At 43.7% G+C, this 24,088-nt stretch overlaps 2 protein-coding genes across 16 annotated transcripts in view; one reads left to right on the forward strand and one right to left on the reverse strand.

Annotated features, from left to right (window-relative positions):
- Positions 1 to 8: 8 nt before the first annotated feature.
- vps4b (vacuolar protein sorting 4 homolog B) lies at positions 9 to 9,716 on the reverse strand. Of its 7 annotated transcripts, none has more exons than XM_061796332.1 (13): positions 9,411 to 9,716; positions 8,415 to 8,523; positions 8,116 to 8,216; positions 5,392 to 5,503; positions 5,157 to 5,301; positions 5,007 to 5,065; positions 3,771 to 3,890; positions 3,526 to 3,682; positions 3,274 to 3,422; positions 1,812 to 1,893; positions 1,503 to 1,722; positions 1,251 to 1,391; positions 9 to 1,160 (listed from the first exon to the last, which is right to left on the reverse strand). In XM_061796332.1, the coding sequence occupies exons 1-13, from the start codon at positions 9,429 to 9,431 to the stop codon at positions 1,059 to 1,061; spliced, it is 1,518 nt and encodes a 505-aa protein (XP_061652316.1). In that variant the 5' UTR covers positions 9,432 to 9,716; the 3' UTR covers positions 9 to 1,058. The 7 variants fall into 7 exon arrangements, with proteins under 7 accessions (XP_061652316.1, XP_061652315.1, XP_061652319.1 ...); XM_061796331.1 differs by having other exon boundaries at positions 8,415 to 8,526; XM_061796335.1 differs by having other exon boundaries at positions 8,172 to 8,216; positions 9,485 to 9,715.
- A 1,560-nt stretch (positions 9,717 to 11,276) lies between these two features.
- Positions 11,277 to 24,088, forward strand: part of LOC133488463 (laminin subunit alpha-3-like) — a 60,914-nt gene continuing 48,102 nt past the window's right edge. For 5 of the 9 annotated variants that reach the window (XM_061796318.1, XM_061796319.1, XM_061796320.1 and 2 more), the window contains exons 1-2: positions 11,277 to 11,585; positions 13,837 to 13,989. In XM_061796318.1, the coding sequence (XP_061652302.1) occupies positions 11,328 to 11,585; positions 13,837 to 13,989 (411 nt within the window). In that variant the 5' untranslated portion in view covers positions 11,277 to 11,327. The remainder of the gene's footprint in view (positions 11,586 to 13,836; positions 13,990 to 24,088) is intronic. The other 4 variants (XM_061796325.1, XM_061796323.1, XM_061796326.1 and 1 more) reach the window with 1 other exon arrangement.

Below are 24,088 nucleotides of genomic sequence, written 5' to 3' on the forward strand. Positions count from 1 at the left end.
TCAACATATCTGACGTAGTTATATTTTATTTACATTTCAGAAACAAACGAAAAAAACCACGTACAACACGTAAAAGTTGACCTCTTGAAGAGACATGGTTTTGTTTGTATAGAATATTTTACAGTATAGATAGATACCCCATCAAAACAACGAAAAAAGAGTAGTTTTCATTCCGTATAAGAGTGTACAGGAAATGTGCAAGTATTATACATAGTGAAGCACTATGATAAATTGAGACAAGCCCATACAAAAATAAACAGCTTCTCTTGAAGGCACAGGATGCACAGCGTCACATTTAATTGGAGATGTTTCCCTATTTGCTTGAATGTACAAACAAGCCTCCGACTTCAGCTTGTTATGTCAAAATTAACAAAGATGATCTTTATATAAGGCTTTTTGTTAGCAGTTAATAAACAGCATGAGTTCCTATATAAAAAATGAAACACGCGTCCAGTGGGGTGTGATTAAAAAAAAGAGAAACTGAGTGACAAAAAGATGTTTCAAATAATGCTGCTCCGGCACCTTTGGTGATCCGCTGAACGCATACAATTGCTGTGAGAGTGGACTGACAAACCTAACCTTGGCTCTAATGAAACTCTCATCATGAATGACTCAAAAAGTCTTAAATGCCTGTACTATATCTACCACACTGAGACTATGGACACGTATAAGAAACCCAATGCTGCTTCACTTCCCACAGCCAATGTATGATACCACAAAATGTCATATTATATAAAATGCGTGTTGCTTATTTATACAACACAGAGAAGACAGGGCGCTTATTGGTCACCGACAAGAATTACGTGTGCATAACCTTCGTCCAACTAGGTAGCCTGGATATCTTTGCATTAACACCTTTAGAAGTCGGAAACCCCATTACATTTGTTATAAAGCTTAAATGAGATCTATTTAGAGAGCATTGAGTGTCAAATAAAATTTGTTTCTACGGCCTTTCTGTGGTTATCAGACTAAGAAGATGAGACAGGCAGAAGAAATAAACATGAAATAGAACATTGCAATTATTTTGCTTCGCTTTGGCCTGCTTCACAAAATGAAAACTAGCCTTCCTGTCCAAAGTCCTCTGTGAATTTTTTCAGTTTTCCCAGATCCTGCTCATTGACGGTAGGCTTGGTGTTGGACTGAGACCTCAGCATGTCAGACTGCAAAGACCAAATTAATAGAGCGCATGATTTCATCATTCAAAAAATAAATACATTTGAAAACACAACACTGTCTTGAAGACACCTCACCATGCAAACTACAGGTTCCAGAAGCTTCTCTCCGGGGACGTCCATCCATGTCATCTCAAATGCGTTGGGATCGCCAGGCGAGCAAGGAGTCAAGAGGTCGTGTACAACTATTTGGGGATCCGATCTCGATGGTCCATTCACCTTTAAAAATCACAATCAATTCAAACACAATGTGATAATAATTAGTCAGGCGGAAACGGTGAATCAAGTCTCAAAAAATGAAATGAATATAAAAAATATATAATAATGTACCTTTTTAAAGTGGGTTGCCGCTTGGACCTTTCTAACAGGCTGCATGAGTGCGTCTCTGACGATGACACTAATATCCGCGCCCGAGTAGCCGTCTGTTTTCTTGCCCAGTGTGACGAAGTCCGAGTCTGTGAGACTGTTTGGGGTGGAGCCCAGGTGGAGCTTGAACATGAAGGAGCGAGCGTGTTCTTCGGGCAGCGGAATGTAGATCCTCTTCTCAAACCTAACGCGGTTTGATTGAACAGAGGTGAGTTGACAATGGCGCGCGTGTGTGCGTGCACTGTGCAACTTGCACCGAGTGATACCCAGTACCTTCTTCTGATGGCAGCGTCGAGGGTCCATGGAATGTTTGTTGCCCCAAGTACAAGCACTCCTTCATTGTCATTTCCAACACCTGAAATGAGTATGTGTAAAACACCATGGTGTATACAAAACTTTGTTTTATTTTCAGTAAATTCATGATTTACTTTTGAACATCTGAATTCAAAACACCCCGACTGTCCGCATTAAGCGATGTAACAAACATCCCGGTAGCTCTTGGGGAAATCCCTCACTTCCAAGTGTTTTTGCATGTTTTAACGTGGCGTAAAATGGCATCAGGTTTAAGCCTCATAAACTTAGCATCTATTTATAGTGCCCCAGCGGCATTCTTTATGCCCCAGCAGCATTCTTTCTGCCCCGTGTGATTCAGTTAGCAATCCATTGTTACCATTCTACTGAGTGATGGAAAGAAAGCGGGGCTGGAAAGCTGTGAGTCTACAGTAAACCGAAACATCGGCTGGAAAATAAAATAGAAATGAAATGTTTGCCGGGTTGCTAACGTGTGCCGACTGTCCTTCGGCATCTTGAAATTAATCAGCAATAAAACACGAGGCCGATACTGTTTTGGTTGTGCGTTTAAATGACCATCAGTTTCAAAACATTCGACGTCCTCATGCAGGCCGATACTGAACACTTAACACGCATGTGCACATTCGACGTTTTCAAGAATCAACCATTTCCAGCATTTATACAGGAAACGATCATGGTATCCTAGTCAAAAACTAAAAACAGCTATTTTCTCATGTTTGCATTTTCAGGCTAAGAAACGCTGTCATCTTGTAAAGGAACAGTCAGAACAATGTTATTTAAAAAAAAAAAAAAATAAATAAAATATTTCACACAGACAAGCTTTTGGACAGAATTTCAATGACAGCTGCTCAAGGTGCAGTCGTAACACGAAGTGTTTGGTTGAGATCGAAATGGAGGCCAAATGTGCAATGCAGTCTACGCACAGCTTGAGTTTCCATGGTGACGCATTGTTCCATAAACCAATGGAGAGCGTTATACTGTATTTCCACTGGCATTTGTATGTATGTTTTATATAAAAGGACCCGGGAATGCATTTATCGTTGTGAAAACACTGAGCATATGTCAGTTGTTAAACACTTTGTATTGCACATTACCACAAACTTTGATTGACAGCAGAACATCATCACTGCACATGCGCACTGCCCAGGTGCTTTTTTTTTTTGTAGTTACTGGCTTCCTTTTTGCATTCCTAATGTTAAGCCTTAGATGTTCATGATGCTGTATTTTTTTTTTAGGTGTTGGGTTTTTTGTCCCGTTTGTGTCCGACCTTACATGGACGTTAGGGGGATCATTGAAACTACATCAACTGGACACGTATGCCAAGATCACCATTTCGTAAAAACTTTGCCGGAATACATCGGAAGCCATTAAAAGTAAGTGCTTAATATTTCATCAGCCAGGGGTTGAACCTCATCAGACCTACCTTGCATCTGCACCAGGAACTCCGTCTTGATACGGCGTGCCGCCTCGCTCTCGTTCTCGCTTCTGGAGCCGCAGAGTGAGTCGATCTCATCAATGAAGATAATGGAAGGCTTGTGTTCCCTCGCAAGGGCGAACAGATTCTTAACTAATCTGGAGGACAGAGATGACGTGTCCATGACGTGAACATGCGCAGATTTGAGCATACGGTCTTGCTTCACTCTGGCCTTACTGCTTTGCCAATAGCGAAACTTACTTTTCACTTTCACCCAACCATTTGGATACAAGGTCAGCAGAGGAGACGGACAGGAAAGTCGAGTTGTTTGCCTCTGTGGCGACTGCTTTAGCAAGGTAAGATTTTCCTGTACCTGGAGGTCCAAAGAGCAGGATCCCCCTCCATGGTGTTCTCTTTCCTTGAAATCACCAAAGCAGTCATTGGAGCTTAATTGGTGATTAGGAACACCACCAGACCTGGTCTGAAAACTAAATTGTATACTGTACCAGTAAAAAGGTGAGGAAATTTGATAGGGAGAATCACAGCTTCTTTCAGGGCCTCCTTGGCTCCTTCTAAACCAGCAACATCAACCCACTTGATGTTTGGCTTCTCCATAACAATTGCGCCTGATTTAAAAAAAAAATTATAATAAATAACATCCTCTGACATCACTGACAACACGCAAGTTATTTGCAGTATGTGCACAACTGAAGTACGTTGTGGGGAACGTCATCTAAATGCTGCAACACAAATTTGATCGGGCACCTGAAGAATGTACACGAGGAGGAGCATGCCGCGTTCAAGCAACGCGTGAGGGAAAAAAAAAAAAAAAAAAAAAAAGCCAAATGTACGCAAACTCTGGACAACACCGGTCCATATAACCGGGACAGTGAGAAAGTTAGAGTAAGCATGTCATTAACAGTATTTATTGAAGTAAATGAATTGCAACAAAGTAATTCAATTACAGTAAGTTAGCACCCATTATTTCTGTCATGTTGGCCGCTCAGGACATTATAAGCAATACAATTAATATCACAAAAAAAGCAATGAAAGAACATGCAAATTTAACAGATCACAAGCAAGTCTATCAGGACAACCTCGACAATAGTTACTCGATTTGCCCACACAATAATGCTTTTCTCTTCTCCTTGGTGTCCAATATGTGTCTAGCTCTAACTTTAACCTGCACAATTTCCCCTCTGAACTTTCACCACTTTGTCCAGCGCCAACAGAAAAATGGATTGGATTGGGTGTCACGTTTGCCGAGTTGATTATAGTTATAAACTGTCTTTTAATACATTTATTGTCCTACACTCAAGCCTTTTATTATCCTTTTTAACCAATCGTAGGCACTAAACTGAAGGAATTTATATAGGGTAACAGTTATTATCCACTACACAACATTTGTTAAATCGATAAAATGTCACTAGGTAACAGTAGCCCTCTGCAAACCCTTTCTTGTTCGTTAGTGTGTAACGCCTCCGTGCAGGTGTATAACAGTCAAACATGTTAAAATGCTACTTAAAATAAGGGTTCATGATGGCAACAGTTAGAGCCTGAAATGAATTATTCCCTACATTATTTCTTATGGGGAAAAAAATAGAAGCGAACCAGTGTCACAGATCAGACTGTGCTCAACCTTGGTGGTTCCGCTCTAGCTAAGGTAGCCAAGATTAAAAACAAATCCATCCCCTTAGTTTGATGCTGTGCAGTGCTACATGACTACTACGCAAATAGCAAACCTGAGAGTTGATTCTGCATCTTCTTTTTCTCGGGATCATCACCGTCATCGCTTTCATTCCTGAGCGCACAAACAAACAGAATTAACAGACTGAAGATCTTAACTTGGAACTGAATGGGCTCATACATCACTGCCCCACCCGCAAACGCACCCTTTGTCATCAGACTCTTTGACAGGCTTAGCAGGCGGAGCTTTCTCCTTTTTCTTGAGATACTCCTTCAACTTCTCTGCCCGGTCCAAATATTCGGCACATTTCGCGCGGATGCTCTGTTTAGCTTTGTCACCTTGGGCTTCATCTGGAAAGAATCCGGTACAGGAAGAGAACGTAACTTTTCACAACTTTGCCGTCTGTGCAAGCGCAGCTAATTTGGTGATTTATGGCTTACATTTGACCACATGTAGGAAATACTGTACAGCAGCCTGATACATTCGCAGAGCTTCCTCATAGTTTTGAGCTTTATCCTCTTGAGCCGCCTTGCTGGCAAGATCGATGGCTTTCTATGAATAAAAACACAGAAGAGAGCCTTTTGAGTTGTTTTGTGGGGTACACACATAGCGACAAGTTGGGCTAAATTTGAGCATTTTTCCTCCCTGACAACCAAAGTCAACAAAGGCCCTATCGTCGGATGTCTCTGAAAGATTATCGGGAATGATTGATTATCCTGTGGTGCGAGATGTGAAAGGAAGATTTTTCTTTGCCAAACTGCTCGGGAAGACAGCCGGCCGGGGCCAACCGTAGCAAATGTTAACATTTTCAATGGATAGTTGGATACAATGGCAAATCTTTTTGTGTGTGGTCAATACTGATTTAGGCTGCTCCACAGACGTCCTGATTGGGACACGAAATGTTGTGTTGAGTGTTCGTATACCATGTCTCCTAAGTCATTCACCACAATAAATATGAAAAGGAGAAGACTGCAAAACTGCAATGGAGATTGGCGTTAGCCTTTTTTCTACGAACATTTTTTTCTTCTTTGTATTTTTTTGTGCGTCTGGACGCCCTCTGACGCCATGCTTCCGCTCACAGGTCACAGGTCAGGTACTATGACTGCACTGCGTTGGTCATCTCGAACGTTCATAGCAATGTTAAGATGTTAACACAATGATGCGCGAGACCTTCAACGATCATTTGAATTTCAGCAAACACGAACACAATTCCAAGCAACAGCTCAATTGTTGGCTTTCGTGTCCCAACTTGTGCAATGCACTGACAGGGACGCTCAATGCTTCCGTGTGACGACGGTCTAAACTTCCTATTGGCTTCAGTTTGTCTATAAAATGCGACTGTAAAGCGGTCTTTAAATGTAACAGCTATTTGGTAATGTAATTACAACAATGTTCCTCTGTAACCTAAAATGGAGTCACCGCACAGGCCCAAACTACCATGCTAGTCTCGTTAGCCGCGCTGTCAACTCAAAGTCACGATAACAACACACTGTCGGATATAACATTGAAACATATCGTTTTGGACTATATATGTAGGGCTTAATTGATGTTTTGGCGGACACTTTTCGCTGTCCACGGACGACTTTCCCGAAATAACCGCAAAGTTAGCAACGGCTAAGGGAGCTAAAATGGCTAATTAGCGGCTAACGTTTCGTTGCTTCTTTCGACACTCGCACAAAGACTAAGCGAGCCTTTCCAAATATCAACCACTCAAGACAAAAAACGACAACTTTGTTCAATGTTGTCGAGGACTAGCTTTAGTTTCTTCCCAATCCTTTCGGAAGCCTGATGTTTATGCGTCCGCTTACCTGTAAATTATTGTTGGTAGCCATGAGGGCTGATCACTTGTCCGATAGCCGAAACGACAAGCGAGATCGTTTACACCGTCTGCCTTTAAAACTTAATTGACAAGTAAACACGTCGACATGTAGCTCGAGTAGCTCTTTGGCTTGTTTTCGTGTCTGAAATTGTCCCCGAGTTGTTTCGAGGAGGGAACTTCCGCATTGAAAAGCGTCGACTTGCGCACAGGGAATGTGATGACGTCAAGACGTAACCTCCGCTCGTCACGTCACTCGACTTGTTTAAAAAAAAAAAAACTAAAACAAAAACAAAAAAAACGGCAACACAAAACTTTTTTAACCTTTTTACGTAGACTTATTACGTATTAGTGATGGAGTGCTAAAAAAAAAATCATTTGCGCAGTGAAGTACGACAAGGCATAACATACATACTGAACATTTAATCTTTAAATCCAATGCCGCTTCAAAATGCAAAATGTTTGTTTACAGGCAGGCTCCTCGATTTACGACGGAGCTCTGTTCCCACGGCGGTGACGAATTTGTACGTAAGTCACGACGTAGACTACCGACAATAATGCGATGGAAAAGTCAAAATACTGTAAATATATCTATGGAAAACACTGAAGGTCGTAAATATAAAACAATCAATTGAAAAACAGTGAGTATTGCGGTAACTGAGCGTTCCTTGGACATAAGTACAAATACTTTGTACCTGTGTTTAAGTAAAATTTTGGGGTATCTGTACATGAGTATTTATTTTTCTGCCAACTTTTTACTTTTATTCCCTACATTTGAAAACATATCTGTTTTTGCACTACTGAATTTGTCCAAATATTTTTTTCAACTTCCGCAGATGACACAATGTAAAAAAAGCTAAATATAGAGTCAACCGCAGTTGAACTCTTGATTGATGTATAATTCTGCTTGCTTACCGCGTGTGATTACTGTGAGTAGGAGCATAGCACCAAAATCTTGGATATATCAAGGTCTGATTAAAAACATGGTATTTCATCAGTCAAAACCTGCTTGAATATTTGGGCTCAACTTACCTTACTGTGAAAAAAAAATGATCTGGGTGGAATAAACCATTTGCATTTTTGCAAGGTGCGTGTATTCCGTCTTAATTTGATTCAAGCAACCTTATGATTGAACTTTCACTGCAAAATGCAGTAAGCAAGGTGGTAACTTAGCTTGCCTTCTTGTGTCATGTGACAAGTGACACTATTCTTATGCCGCTGCGCAAACTAATTCATTGCATGCCTTTTGGAAGCTCAAAACCACGTACTGTATGTCATGACAGTGATATAGGACCCCACGTATATAGTTATGTCCGCATTTGTACAAGAAACATAATTATGTATCGACCTCTTTATACACTAGGTACTCTTGTAGCTCTTCCGCTCTGTCCAGGTACTCCTTACATTTGTCCCTGATTTTCTGATTGCCATCTTTACCTTGGGGTTCACCTGACAGGGAGAAAGAAAGACATTATGTTCATGAGTAAAACACGCAAACGCCACACGGGAAGGCCGGAGTCCGAGATTCGCGGCGGACCCAGAACCTCAGAACTGTGAGGCTGACGTGCTGCCACCAGAAAGTTACCTTAAAGGCCCCCTATTTTGGCCTCCATAGAGTGACTCCCTAACATGGACGTAGTGACTCACGATTTAAAATGTGGAGAAAGTATTTGACAGCGTGTTTGTAGGAGCGAATAGCCTCTTCGTAGTTCCCCGCCTGGTCCTCTTGCGCTGCCTTCTGCGCCACTGTTATGGCCTTCTGAAAGACAACAATCACGTTCGCTTAGTAGGCGACACACTGAGAGCTCGTCCTTATTCTTTGGTTTACATACATTTGCATATTTAGGGAGGGTGGCACCGTTTGTTTGCACCCATCAATTTTTCACGTGTGTTGCTTCCATTTATCATTGAAACAATAAATAACTGAATGTCTACGCCCACTTTCTAATTTGTATTTTGCCCAAACTGTTAATAGCTGGAAATAAAAGCTGAATTGTTGATCACTTGTCCCATGTTTGATGTCAGTCCCAAATGTTTTCAGTCGACAGCAAAAATAAAGTGACCTCGCTGTGCCAATACTTTTGGTAAATTTGGACAAAGTTATCGAATATCAAATATGATTAAAAGATTCATCTCGCTACTATTTGTGATTACGGAGGATGTTTTCTTGTAATTCAAGAATTCATGATAATCATTAAATGTAATGAATGAATTATTACTCATAATTCATTGAAATCCAAAATGTAATTTGATATAATTGTATTGCACATACAGTATTTCCTATCTTTCAATAAGTTTGGGGAGGGCAACAAATTAATTGTAATAATGGAGCCTTAGCTCATTTTTTTAAATTTGTATTTTTTTCTCTCCAAGATGAAGCTGTAGTATGAAATAATGTAAAGAGGCTGCACTGGTGAACCTTGAACTACAGTCCAAAAAGTACAGTAAACCAAAAGCACTGCTTCAATTGAATACTGGATAATTGTTTGAATAGTTGACAGCGACGGCGTGAGCACACACAGGCTGACACGAATATGGGGACTTGCTTTGCTCACCGAATTTGTGTGGGTCATTTACCACATTGAACATTAAACAACAACAACAACAACAACAACAACAACATTGAACAAAAGTTCATCGTACCTGCAGATTGGTCGGCTCCATGTCGGAGTCACAAAAGCAACAAATTCAAACCCTGATCGTCGCAAGTCACTCACAAGTTTCCTGGTTGCTGACACTCAACAATGCCGTCCACTGAGTGAGTCACAAGTTGTCGTCGCCCAACTAGTCCCGAACGCCTCACCCGCCATACAAACACAAATGTTGACTTATTATTACTTTATATACCGTAAGTAATAATAATAATAATAATAAAAACAGCACTCATCTCAAAGTGAAACTCCGTAAGTACGCTCCCTCTCGTTTCATTTAACGTCCAAAACTTCAGGGTTGCGTTACGCCCCTTTAAAAAAAAAAAAAAAAAAAAAACTATAAAAAAAAACAAAACATGTTATACACAGAAGTAACACTAGAGGGAGGCAAAGTTCTAGTTTGGTGACCTTCCTCAATTGCTTCGCCAAAAGCCGAATTTGAGTCTAAAATCTCATACAAATTGCAATTATTTCAACATGGAGTTGAAAACACCCACACTTATACTTATTTGATTGTGATTTATTGCACCACAGCCATTTCGACACACATTCATCGAATGAATGGGTCATGTTTTCAGTTTAGTTCGAAGTTTGCCACTTGACCCAAATTATTGGAAAAGAAAATAGTCTTTATTTATTGTCAAACGGGTATGCAAATCGCAGAGGTGAGAACAGTTTGCTTCTGTTGTTACGGTACTTAAGTCGAATTTTCAGGTATCTATTTTTTAGACGCCTTGACTCACTATATTTATACATATCTGAACGTTCTACTACTTACTTCGTCAAAATAGACTTGTTACTATTTTCAACCTGCGCGGATGAATAAGATCATAATTGGACCGCAACTAACAATCATTTGAATTATCGATTATTTTTTCCGAGTAATCGATGAATCGGTTTAAAAAGCCGTTTAAGTTTGCATCTGTATATTAAAAAGAAACCAGGACCTTATTTCGAATGGACAGGACATCATATGCACACACATTCATTCATTTTGATTCAGTTGCTGGACTGATCCGCCACATGTCAGAAAATCGTCAAAAATGTTGAGCAAATGTTTGCCAATGTCTTATTTGGAATAAAAACAAATCTAATCAGTCTGCTTTCATGGCGGCCTTCCGAAATCTGAGAATATTGACTTTTGATTCTGAGAATTTGGACAATTTCAAGTTAGACGAGGTCTTCAAACGATTCACTGATTATCGGAACGGATTCGTCCATTATGTGTCGATGAATCGTTGCACCCGTAAAGATCACGATCGAGCGATTGGCGGCACCGAATAGCCAGGGGAGCATTGACGACGACGCAACAGGTTGGGAGAAGCAAGATATTCCCAAGATATTCCCATCTATGTCCTTATGTAAGAATTGTCGATTTGCGGACGCGGCGCATGCATTGTGTCGCGTCTTTTCTTGTCGGTATAAGTTAATATAAGAGGGAAGACATTTTGTCCCATTGTGTGAAGATATCAAAACGGGCATTGTATGTAATTGACCGTAAAAACAATATTTGGACTAAGTGACTTTTGTTTAGGAGTAGCGCGCATTTTCGACTCCAGAGGCATACTTTTGTCCTTGAACCCAAGTCCCTGAGTTAAATGAGGACTTCTTTTTGTTCTCTTTCCCCAAGTATCTGTAGTTCTTCTCAAGTCCAGGTTCAGGTTGTGAGTAGTTTTTGCCACCTCTGCCAAATCATAACGGCAGACGACGCAACACCCGCAGAAAGATGCGCGACCCGTGGGACATTTCCACCTGCACGTCCAAGGCTGGATTTGCGCAAAGTGTTGCGCTCGAGGAAGTGTCGCGCGCGCGCCCGCGCGCCCGCGCGCAATTGGCGCAGCCCACCAGGACGACGACGCGCCGCAGGTGGAGAACTGCAGGCGCGCGGTCGGGACCCGCAGTGTGGAACATGGGGAGAGAGGTGACGCGAGTTCACCTCCTCGCACTTTTCGTCTCCATTATTCTTTGCAGGTGCTCGCGTGCACAAGAAGCCTTCGACGGACTCACCGGTTTTAGTTTGAGTCCTCCGTACTTCAACCTGGCGCAAGGATCGAGGATTTCGGCGACAGCAACCTGCGGGAAGGATGAGTTCGGGACGCCGAGAGCTGATTTGTACTGCAAGCTTGTCGGGGGACCGACCGCCGGGCTTGTCACGCAAAATATTCGGGTAAGACTGCACGCACCATCAGAAATGTCGCACCATCATCGACTCTACTTACTGTGCAAAGTCACCATTCGGAAGGTTTCCTCTTCCTGAACTTTGCCTTACACGAGCTTTCAAATGCCAGAAGCCCTCGGAGTCCCACTCCATTGTTTGTGAAGGAAATAGCCCAAAGCAGGAGAAGTGGAAGGGCTCCACATCATCACTTTGGGAATGCATAACAAGAGCAGTCCCACAATGAAACATTCACAATCGCCAGCATTTCTACACACAATAGGAGTCCACTTCTGTTCCTTAAGGTGGAAACTTCATCTTTTCTTTTCCATGCGATCTATTTTTGTTGTTGTTGTTCCTTTATTGAGGATGACTTGGACCTAATCACCTAAATGGGAAAATAGAGGAATCATCTGGCTGCCATTAACATCCAGTTCAAGTTCTTCAACTAGAATTCGGTGACTCGTTGGAATTCTTGGTCATGAAAGATGGCTGCGGCAGAATAGATATATCTATATATAAAATCAATATACCGCAGCTGCAATGCGGCGAATGTACTCCGTAGTGCTCATAATTGGATGGGAAGGTAACCTTCACCAGGCCCCCCCCCCCGCCTTTTTCCAAACTGCAAAAAAATGCCAAAGGGCACAAGGGCAGCCATGTGTTAACTCCAAAACTACAGCGATGGGATAAGAATACATTTTTGTCCCTCAAGGCACGTCAGGAACTCCCCCCGATTATGCTAATAATATTTGAAGAGAAGTATTGAAGTATGATCCCGAGCTTTAAAACCTAACTGCGAAGTAAACAAAAGCAATTCTTAAAAAAAATAAAAATCACATGGTTAACACATTTCAAAAATGTAATAGTGCGGAGTCAACCATCTTGGGTCCATCACGACATGGGATTTTCCTGGATTCAAAACAAATCCGCCCCCGCGGGAATGATGGAAATAAAGAAATAAATCCATTCCAGGTTCCAACAGTTGCCAACGTAAAACTAATAACTAACTTTGAAAAGTCAAAGATTTTAAGATTGGCGGCACGGTGGGGACTGGTCAGCACATCTGCGTCGCAGGTTCAAATGCGGCCTCGCCTGCGTGGCTTTTCTCCGGCATGACAGGTTAACTGAAGATTCTAAATTGCCCGTAGGTGTGAATGTGAGTGCCAATGGTTGTTTGTCTCTACGTGCCCTGCGATTGGCTGGCGACCGGTTCGGGGTGTAGCCCGCCTCTCGCCCCGAGATCGCCGGGATTGGCGCTAGCACGCCCGCGACCCGCGTGAGGAGAAGCGGTACAGAAAGTGCATGGATTTTAAGATTGGGCCAGGACAGTGGACTAGCGGTTTGCACGTCTGCCCCGCAGCTGAGAGTTCCCGGAAAACGATAGACCAGCGCGCTAATGGTGAACGCTACAAGACCATCTCCAAGCAGCTTGATGTTCATGTGACTACAGTTCCGCATGTTATTCCAAAGTTGAAGATCCACGGGACTTTAGCCAATCTCCTTGGACTTTGCCGCAGGAGGAAAATTGGTGACAAATTGAACGGATGAATACGAATGGTAACAAAAGAGCCCACAACAACTTCCGCATCTGTAATGCCCTCCATAGGAGGAAAAGAAGAGCCACAGTCGCTTATGACTTTTCAGACATTTATTGAATGCCTTGAGAACAGTGAAACATATCAACACAATGAGCGCACTCGCGTAGAAGCTGCTGTCAACCACAGCTCACGCGTAGATGCTCACAAGCAGACTCGCCGTAGCTTGAGCCAACCGGCCAAACTCGCCATATCTTTCAAACGCATACTACAAAACAATGCAGTATTTTCAATACATTTTCTGCTTTCGCATTTATGTTATGTAGAAACACATTTACATTGTGTTTAAAAAGCGCGTTTTAATCAGGTGAAATACGTTCAAAGCATGTTGTACTTGTCAAAATGTATTGTAAAAAATGCATTTCTTCCCATCTTTCGATATCGCAGATTTTCATCTCTTGAAATGCAAATGAAGGCCTTTCCTTCGTAGACGGCGGCCGCCATCTTTCATTTCAGTAAAGAAACACCCCCAGGCCGCTATTTGCGCAAATGCGGTACACCGTGTTCTTCTTCTCTCGACCCCCGTGGTTGAGGCCGCTTCTTCTGAAAGACAAACATGCGTCATGACGTGCTGCGTAATGGCAGCTCATCCCTAAGTCCGACTTTCCCTGAAAAATAGCCCCCTTTTGACTTCTGGCGCCAACCAAACATGTGCTCCAACGCAGGGCCAGTTCTGCGACTACTGCAACGCCGCTGACCCGAGCAAAAGCCACCCGGTGAGCAACGCTATTGACGGCACAGAGCGCTGGTGGCAGAGCCCGCCTCTCTCCAAGGGGCCGGGCTACAACGAGGTCAACGTCACCCTGGACCTCGGTCAGGTAAGCTGATCATCATCTTGCTTGCAATATCTCCCCCAGCTTGAACCGTCGCGTTGATTCGATTTGCTCGGAAGGGATTCGTTTTTTACGGCATATGGGCCAAAGGCGTTGTGTGCTTGCGATATTTATCGTCATCAGCCTCGGCAGTGGCCATCATGTGAGCAACGCTTTTGAATGCGTGCCAAGAATCAGATTCGAGCTGCTGCGGCTGGCAAAAAATGTCGCCGTCTTGACCTGTGGACCCTGTGGCGGGAATCTGGCGCGCGGCCTGTAAAATTTGCACTTTACGTCCCATTACCCACTGTGAGGAAAGACAGGAATTCTCTCGCTTGGGATCAAGAATAGGAGGAATTTTAAGATTGAAGGCGTGACATCGGAGGGCTGAATGTTGTTGTTTTCGACTCACGGTGCCACACAATGAGAGCCGGCGTTTCTGTTTCCACGCTTAAGCTAAGCAAAGACCCCCGCATAGCTAAATATAATACGGCGACATGTGCGCGGACGCGTGCAGGGCTTGAGGACGCGCGAGTTTAATATGTGGTAATGCTCCGTGTATTTGGGAGCGTTACGTTGTATTACGGTGAGCTATAATGGGCATGGCGCGATCTCTCTGACTGACTACCAGCCACACGACAACTTGTTGCGCCCTCGCCAGCATCGGGACCACGCAAACACGTAATCCCCCCATGCACACTATCGCACACATTTTTCTTCAATTACTACCAGCATGACTCTAAAAAAATACTCACCTGCTGTTGTTGCATTTTTTGTTTTGAGCCATTTTTGGGAAAGCAAAAAAAAAACCAAACCATACTGCTTTGATGTGGGCCGTACCTTTTTCTCTTGATGTTTTAAAGGAGACATGTAAAATGGACTTTTGAATTGCTTGTATACATATTATTTGGCCTCTGAAGTCTCCCCTCACCCAAATGTGAACATAAATGTTTGTGTGTCCATGCGCCACATACACACAGTGTAGTGTATGAAGTGCTGCTTCCTTGAGTAAATCTGCTTTTTGTGTCTATTTTGGCTCTCACTCGTCGAGGTAGTTAAAGCAGCAGTATATGGGGAGACAGACGCTCATTTGCACGAGACTTGGACCGGCACCTAAAATGGGCTCATTTCAGCGAATTAAGAAATGGGATGGATGTGTAAAGTGTGCTATACTTCTGGATCCTCAGGGCATTTTGACAAAAGCACATCACACGCGATTTGAAATTGTGCAAAAATGCATGTCTCCTTCCAAGCGACAGTAAGGATTTTTGTGTTCCTCTTTTTTTTTTTTTTTTTTTTTTTGGGGCTTACAGCAGGCATTGAGTCCCGGCTGGTCCACCACTGTCACCTGACGTTACCGCGGCCATGACGGAGATCATATTCTTCTGTGTAAATTGATTATGGTGATATTGAGGTTGAAGAACTCCAGAATACAAATCAACGGTTCCTTGGTGGACCTTATGAAAGGAAGCACACGTTCTACAGGATAATTGACATTGTTGGTGCAATATGTGGGCTGGAACCGGCTGAATGAGTTCTGTGGTTTCTTTGAAGGCCAGCGCAGGTGGCTTTTCTATACCACTGCCAGCAGATCAATTAGATAATGGCACCGTTGATGTGTACACTGTGGTTCAAAGTGTGCTTTTCTTTCCTTTTTTTCTTTTTTTAAACAAGCCGTTTCCGCTGATCCTTTGAAAAAAAGAAAAAAAAGATTTGATGGTCTACCAAGTGTAAATCAACACGCTATTTGAGAAACAACTATTTCCCAATGTATGTGTCGCTGGTGTCGTGCTCTCTCAACCATCACTGCAACTACAAATGCGTTGCAGTCTGACGCTCTCGCAAAGTTGACAAAGATTACTACATGCACCGGTACGACCAAACCTTTCTCATACGTCGTATGTCCGATGACCGATATTTATATGATTACATCTGTTGAATCAGTTGAAAAAGAAAAATGAGTTAACCTGTCATTTCAATTGCGGCGAATGACTCAACATGACAAGTTCCTCCTCTATTTGTGCCCGGCAACAGCGCGAGCTTCAGGTGGCTTCCTCATTGGCTCTTTGTCCGTTTTACATCACAATTATGGAGTCTGTAATCGGAAGTACTGAACAGGTTAACCATTGTTGAATATCAGTCCTGACCGTCTTCCCGAGCAGATCGGGGAGGGAAAATCATTCGTAACACAGCCGACAGCGCCGGATAATCACTCAGAATAATAAGAATTGGGCTTTTTTGATGACTTCGATCAGGAGGGCGGGACAATTGGCACAATTATCGGAATGTGTGTCTCAAAAAAGCTCAAGAAAATGCAATCTGTGCAGGCTTAATCTTTTAAAGTTGGCTGAAGCCAGATTTGTTGAGGTACTGTGTTTCTGTGTGACGTCATGTACGAGGGATTTCGACTGAGATTTTTCCAGACGTAAAAATTCCAAGTCGGAAGACTTGAACGATGGGAGTCAGCGGTGGACTGTGGCGGTCATCTCGTCACAAAATGCTCCTCCCAATAATTTCATTCATTGCACCGATCAGGCAGTCACGTGACTGCACAGAAAACGTCCGCAGCAGCAAAGTTTTTAAAGCGATGGGTTTACCTGAAACATCGGACGAACTAACGGTGTGCAGCTGCCAATCAGAAGAGGCAGAACAGCCCCGGCCTCACATTGAATGACGACACAAATAAACAGCTACGTATGTCATCTCCTGTCATCTGTGCATGCCTCAAAATGTTCACATTTCAGCCTACAAGAACTCCACTTCCAATTTATGCTCTTTAACGGGTATTACAAAAGGGAATTTAAGACCATTTCTTATGGCTTTAATTTATTAGTGTTTTAGTTAACATTACAGTATATTGTTGATTAAAAAAAGCAACCGAGTAACCGAGTAGTTTCTTCACTGGTTGCTTCGTCCTTGTCAAGTCATTATTTGCAGGACTACTTTTGACTTTTACTTCAGTCACCTACTTTTGCTTGTGCACAATTTCTGGCTCCGCCCACCTTCGTCGCCCACGTAGACCACATCTGTCCACACCAAAATACGGTCTTCTTTTCCGGGAACGGTAGCCGTGGCGAAACGATCCGCGAGCAGCATTTCGTTGTTGCCGCAAACACGGACATCAGATATCAGGCGTCCGGTGCCTCCATTTTTCTCGGGAATATATTTTAAGAGGCCCGCATATACACGCGCTTATCTGTGTGAGTGAGCTGAGCATGTGAGGCAAACATAGCAGGCTTTACTGCTGTCTGGGGTTCATTCTGATGCAGGTGCTGCCGGACGACTGTTGGACTTTGGCGCCTTTGGTAGCACGTTATAATCAGGATACCCTTTGGAAGGCTTTATAAATAGTTCACTAGTCACACTTAGTGACTGTTTAATGATTAATCAACTGCTGCGAACGACTTTGAACAATCGGCTCACTCTTCAGCGAGCGTTAGGCGCTGCCAATGCATCGTAGCCATGCATCTATTGTAATATATCTATAATCCGGCTGTCACCATGAGCTTCTAGCGTTTATAACTAACAAAGGAGCCAAAGCGGTGCAGCTAAATGTGGACTCACTATTTGGCAAGTAGGAGGTCACTCTTGCCGATCTTATCTAATGACGTCTAGCACTTTATCAAGCCTTAGCAACGGGTCGTTTAATTCATAACCCGAGTCTGAACGATTTGAAAACTTTTGGATGCATGCCTGTTTTGTAAATAGGTACCATTATTTTTTATTGAGGAGCTGATTGCGGACAGAGTTGATAATCAATGAATTGATTGGCATTTTTATGATTCCTTTCAACTGGTTTCGACGTTGAAAACTGTAAATCGCATACATATCGGATACATACATCGAATATTCCCCATCACTAAACACATAAAAAAACACTGTAAAGCTAAGCATAAATCATTAAATAGGGTCTTAATGTGCTCATCAGAAGTGTGTCCATCATTTTCCCGTACAGAAAATGGATGGAAGTGACTCCGCATTGCGAAGTAACATTTCATGTTTGTATTATTTATGTACTATCGTGCACTTCCATCTTGCCACTGCCCAATATTGACGCTTGTGGAGATGCAGAATTTATGTGCAATTTCAGCACGCGTGACTTTTATGTGTTCCGAGAACCTAAACACAGGATTATTGCATATTTGACATTTTAAATGACAGCCCCTAAAAAAATCAATTTCAAATCCCAAATTGGTACTTAAACCTGCAGCCTCGGGGACATCGCCAACGAGTAGCGAGCGTGGCCACGTTGTAGTGTTTGTCGTCATTTCTGCGCTTTCTTGTGAGCGGCGTCTTTTTGACAGTGTTGTCACGTTCGTGACACTTTTCCAAAAGTTGTACTCAACCTTCCCCTAAATGCGTACCATGTGGTGCGTTTGTTGCTTTCACTGGACTGCAGACCATACAGTTTGCCGGTAATGAAGGTTTCTTTTGGTTGTCTTTTCCCCCCCGCCACCTTAGCAAGCGATGATGTCGAGTGTGCTCGTTTTTCACGAGGTCGATTCGGTTCAGGTACAGGGAATGGCTTCGGCTCAGCTGAGTGATCTGCTTTCAAGAATGCAATTTTCGGAGCCTTCCCTCAGAACCTAATCCCTTCGGTCAGGGCTCCACTTCCCACCAAAGTTGCTGTGAATGTTGTATTTGCTGCCATCGCCCCCTTTTGTGACCTCATTGCGCCACGTCCTTTCAGGCCTTTACAAAAGCATTGCTAAAAAAAATGTACCTGAGCCTTTCTTACCACACAAATACAGAGGTGATATATTTGAAAGAAGTCAGAAATGAATCAATCATAGCACACAATCACAAGGATTATTATTATTATTATTATTATTATTATTATTATTATCATTATTAGCGCTGATTCCTTTTTGCGGTCCTTGTTTTTTTTCACCTGCCCACTTGTTGCTAGGCTGAATTTGTAGGGAAGAAGTGTTTGCGGAAGACGCAACGCAAACACTTATATTGCTGTTTCTATGGTAACTTGTGTGTCGAGGAAGGACAAAAAGAGGTGCATGAACACAGTCAAATAATCATTTTTTTTAAAAAGACACACAGTTTGGAAATGACTTGAAATGAAAACATTATGAAATACATTTTTGAGGAAAAAAGTTAAGATCCTCCTCGCCAGACTCCGGCTTACCCGCAACTCTAGCGAGGTCGAGTGCTATCGAAAACAGATGCAAAAATCGTATGGCGTCGCATCGGAGTAGTTTTTTTTGACGCGATTGATTGCCGACCTGTCCGGGATGTATTCCGCCTCTCGTCCAAAGTCAGCTGGAATCGCCTCCGGCTCGCCCCGGCGAGGACGAGCAGTATAGCCGACGGACGGATAGATGATATTACGTATTATTCTCCCGTGTTGCTACTTTCCACTTTGCTGCTGTAAAAATGGGAACTTCCCCTTTGCGGGGACGAATCAAGTCTTTTTCTGAGTATTATTCTTGATATTCTATCTTTCCGCGACACGGGCCTTCGCATTCATAGTGGGTTGTGTTCATGTGGTGCAGCTGGCTCAGTCTGACGGCAGAGACGGCGATTGGCTATGAGACGGGTCCCCATTGCCCCGGTGATGTAAGTGGCCGTCTTTAGCACGGCTTCCTGGGGCGCCGGGCCGACGTGGCAGATATTGACCACAGCCGCCCCGCATTTGTTAACTGCGGGCTGGGAAAGTGCACCACCGGCGACCGCCGGCCTGCACGTCCTTCTAAATCTGCTGCTCCATTGTGCGCTAATGTGGAATCTTTGCGTCTTTTTCCAGGCCTCCATCCAGGAAATCCATTGTGCTTTTTCTATGGTTTCTATGACATGCTTGTATAATGGTGCATTTGTTCTGCATTTGTAACGTGCTTTTTATATCAAAAAGCATCATTACGTGTCGTTATAAACGATAAATGATTTCAAATACAGTAGATGCAGACCTATTTGATAAGCCAAAGGTTGATTGTAGTCCAACACACACACACGCACGCACCCACAGGTGCTGATGTTGTGACGATTGTGTCTCTTTTAAAATATGATGAATGGATACAATTACAAAACATTCCCATTGCAGTTGCAAGCAAACTTATGCAATGAGACGATGACAATCACATCGAGATTTTTTTTTCTTCTCTCGCTCACGACCGCAGCTCTCTGCTGACTGTTTGCCAACTGCCTAATTCCACCATGGAGTCATGGAGAAAAATACACCAGACGAGCGGACTCCCCTCCCAACGCTCTCCACCTGTTGCGCGCACACACAAACAGTTGCGCCACTGATGCGTTGTCGCCGCAAGCCTCCGACGGGCCTGATCGGCCGTGACAGAGGGTGATGCCTCCTCCTCTTTGAATGGCATTCCTCTGCTCTCACATCAGACTCTCAGAGGACTTGTACGTGTCAGGTCGTCACAGTAGACTTAGTGCCCATGCATCTGTTGTGACCTTTGGTCGAACTGTGGCTTCTTGACTACATCGACAAAAGATGCAGACACAGCGGAAACTCAGGAGTCGAACACAATCCGTTCTGTCACACTGGTAGAATTCCAAGTTGTTCTGATTTCAATTAAGAAACTTTTTTTTCCCCATCGGAAATAATAATAACTAATAATGAATTCGTTATTTACAAATTTTATTTTGCTGTTCGTCATGCACAAATTTGCCTAATCGCAGATGGTTTTTCCGTTAACCCACCTATTAGCTAGTTTTGTGCCGAAGCCAAAAGCAACGGGTTTGGCGCCATCTGGTGGCATCTTGGTGCCGAGGATTGGTTGGAGTGAGTTGAGGAGCTTTATTTTGACAAAAGTATCCCTCTGTGGCCATCTTGTGGCTTTTTTTTTTTGAACCTGTCCTGTCCCATCTTGTGGCATCTATCGACAACCTTTTGAACGACTCGCAGATTTCGCTATTCGCGGCGGGGCTCGATCTCTATCCCCCCACGAATAATGGGGCTTCATTTTGCGGGTGTTGTTTTTTTGCAACTGCCATACAAAGTGTAAAAACTAAATTGGATAATCGAACAAAAATAATGAAAAACTCATGGGAACAAGGAATTGTAATCTCGGGACATTTTAGCGGTACTGCTGGAATGTAGTCCTTGGCGAGTTCTGTATTTGCGCACTTTGAGGTGTCCAAATTCCGATTGAAGGGCCATATCCTTATCCAAGCATCCAAATTGCACGGAAGTGACTCCACAAGCATCAGCACCAGGCAGCGACGACACGGAAGTAAACAACAATCCATTTAGTGTCTTCGGTTAAGTTAACACGTGAGGAAGCACAGGACGAGCATGCAAACTCCACACAGAAAGGCCAAAGGTGAGATTTGAACCCAGAACCCCAAAGCTGCGAGGCAGATGCACTAAACACAATTTCATTATGCTACCAGGTGACACAAATGACTGTAAATATTTCCTCATGCTGGCATATTAGCATAGAAAAAACATAAAACAGGTGGACGAGCTTGTAGACAAAAACACTTCCAAGTAGCTCCGCCCTCTTTACTTGCGAGTGACGCCAGCAGGCTTAATGCGCACGAGGCTGTGTCAAAACAGGTCAGGTGATGAGTTGTGACCTGCACGGTTGTTTGACGTGCACGTGCATCTCGGGTTCCTGACCTTTCGCCCCCATAAAAGCATCGCATATACAACACGAGCAAAGCATCCAGACAACCTTTAACCTCTTGACATGTCGGGACAAAACCGGCCTCCAAGTCAACATTTTCTCTCGCTTGTAAGTGTAAATGCCTCTGACGAACCTTAGTGCGCTGTCACAACATTCCCACAGCGGTTGCACCCGGAGATGCCAAGTGTATACTGGCGCCCGCCCGCCCGCCCGCCCGCGCGCGCGCGTGTGTGTTTGTGTTATCATTTCTGCATAACCGAGCACCGACAGCTCGCAGGCACTTTATGTGCTGCGATAAATCAGCACCCTGAGGTGTGAAGTACCGCGTGCCAGTTGCCTCCTGCCTTGCTTTCTGACCTCCAAATTAACACTTGACAACACTTGAACCATCTGGAAAAGAGTTTGACACATTTACATGCTCAAATATTTTTGAGGGATATAAAAGGTCTGCCAGATACTGTCAATATAGGGCATCCCACACAAAGCTTTCTGTCAGCTGTTAGTGTGAATCACATCAGCAATTTATCAAGAAGTATTGAACATTACGTTCCATGAAATGACACCGGTGAATCTGATAAGATTCTTGCTTAGTGCAATAATCCTCCAAGATACCATAAATGTTATCATCATAGTTTTGTTACCTACACCAAGCATGAAAGTGCCGGTTGGAAATTTCCATTCCGTTCAGTTTGGGTGAGAATCTGAGTGAAGTTGTGGATACTTTTTTTGTTTTGTTTTGCCTTTCATTGTGACAGTCCACTTTCGTGGAGGCCAGGTAGTGCAGGAACCACACAGATGTAGCACATCGCTGAAGCTCCACACATGCTGAGGATCGTTTGGCCTTGGAGAAGTTCTATTCGAGTTCCGAATGCTCTTTGTTCGCAAGGGGACTTTGGTGGCAAAGAGGAAATGTGTGACGATTAGCGTAGAACACAGGCAAATAGATGGATGACAAATCGGGTACAGTCGACCCCGTTGGTCACGGGATACTTTCCAGAGCCGCCCACGACTGGTGAAAATCTCATTTCTAATTTTGATCAAGTATTTGTAGTTTTACCCCTCCCACATGCTTCAAACCCATTTCAACAGATTAAAACATTGTAGACATATTTGAAGACACACAACAAATTGCGAGCTTAAAATGACAGAAAATACTCGACCTATTGTTATGTTTGTGTCAGATAGGTATGTGTCTTTAAGAGGCGGGGCCTGCTGAGGGGACGTGTGAGTGCCTGGGCGTGAGCTGTGGCCAACAGCAGCTCCTTTTGTCAGTGCGCTCATTGTGTTGTGTTTTCATTCAATAAATGGCTGAAAAGTCCACCGCCGACTGTAGCTCTCCTTTCTCACGTGCGAGTGTAACGAAGCTTGAAAGGTTAGCGCACTGACCGCTGAGCCACCAACTCAGCGACCAGCCCCCTCTTTCGGTATCCCGAGGACTGAGGTTTGACTGACGGACCCTTGCCTCTGTTACACGAGGCCATTACAAGAAGTACTGTGAGTACAGTGTAAAACTCACGTGAAGTGGTCTAGAAACTGCAGATTTCCGTGATAAGCCGACAGTGCCGACAGTGCGAATCCTTTGTAAGTTAACAGAGTCAGAATCAGAATCAGAGCCTTTCGTCAGCCTCACTTGACCTCCTGCCACGCTGGGAGTGCCCTCCGAGCTAATCAGAGAAAAAACCTCCGCCCATGCGACAGGATGGGCAAACAGAGGAGCGCAGACAAACATTGGAGCTGAAAATAGAAGCAAAGCTTTGAAGCGGAAAAGAGTGCCAGGAAGTTTAGCAGGCAGGCAGGCGAGGAGGGGGCGCGGGCCAGTCAGGGTGGTCAGAGACGTGGCGGCTGGCACGCGGCTCCATCTCAAATTCCGGACATAGCGCCGCATTCCCGCCGCCTCCTAACGCCGCCGCGTTCAGGAACCTGTCACGAGCCGTAAATCGTCTCTGCCGCTTGATAGATACGCAACGGATTCAGACGTTAACCACAAGTCCGGCTCCAGCGTCTCAACGGTGTCCTCTAATGAACACGGTTCTGTTTAGGTTGTGCTGCATTAGAGCGCGGCGGAATTTACGCATCCAGCCTCACATAAAAACTCGGAAATAGGCTCAATGCGGCCGTGTTGTTGATGCGGCCCGCGACTTTGAGAGGAATCTTTCAGGATAAGAGCAACCCTGATGTGACATCGCCTGCTTTCATTTCTGTCCCTCCGACTCCGCTCGGCCAGTCTAAACACACATTTGAAACAAAGCCAGAGCCCACATATCTTTTGAAGTCAGTCTGATATGGACAAAAGTATGCAGACGTGCACCTTATCAATTAATGAATCCATCAATTAGGGTCAGGTGGGTTCCCCATGAATGTTTCCGAGACACTTTGGACAAATCTATGCGTCCAATTCCATAGGAACGCTTTCGGGAAGGTCCTCTCCTGCTGTTCATAAAATGATGCTCGGATGAGTTTGGATGTCTAAGAACGCCATCGAACATCTTAGGGATGAAGGAAAACGC

This window comes from Phyllopteryx taeniolatus, chromosome 14 (genome assembly GCF_024500385.1).
Source record: "Phyllopteryx taeniolatus isolate TA_2022b chromosome 14, UOR_Ptae_1.2, whole genome shotgun sequence".
NCBI lineage: Eukaryota > Metazoa > Chordata > Actinopteri > Syngnathiformes > Syngnathidae > Phyllopteryx > Phyllopteryx taeniolatus.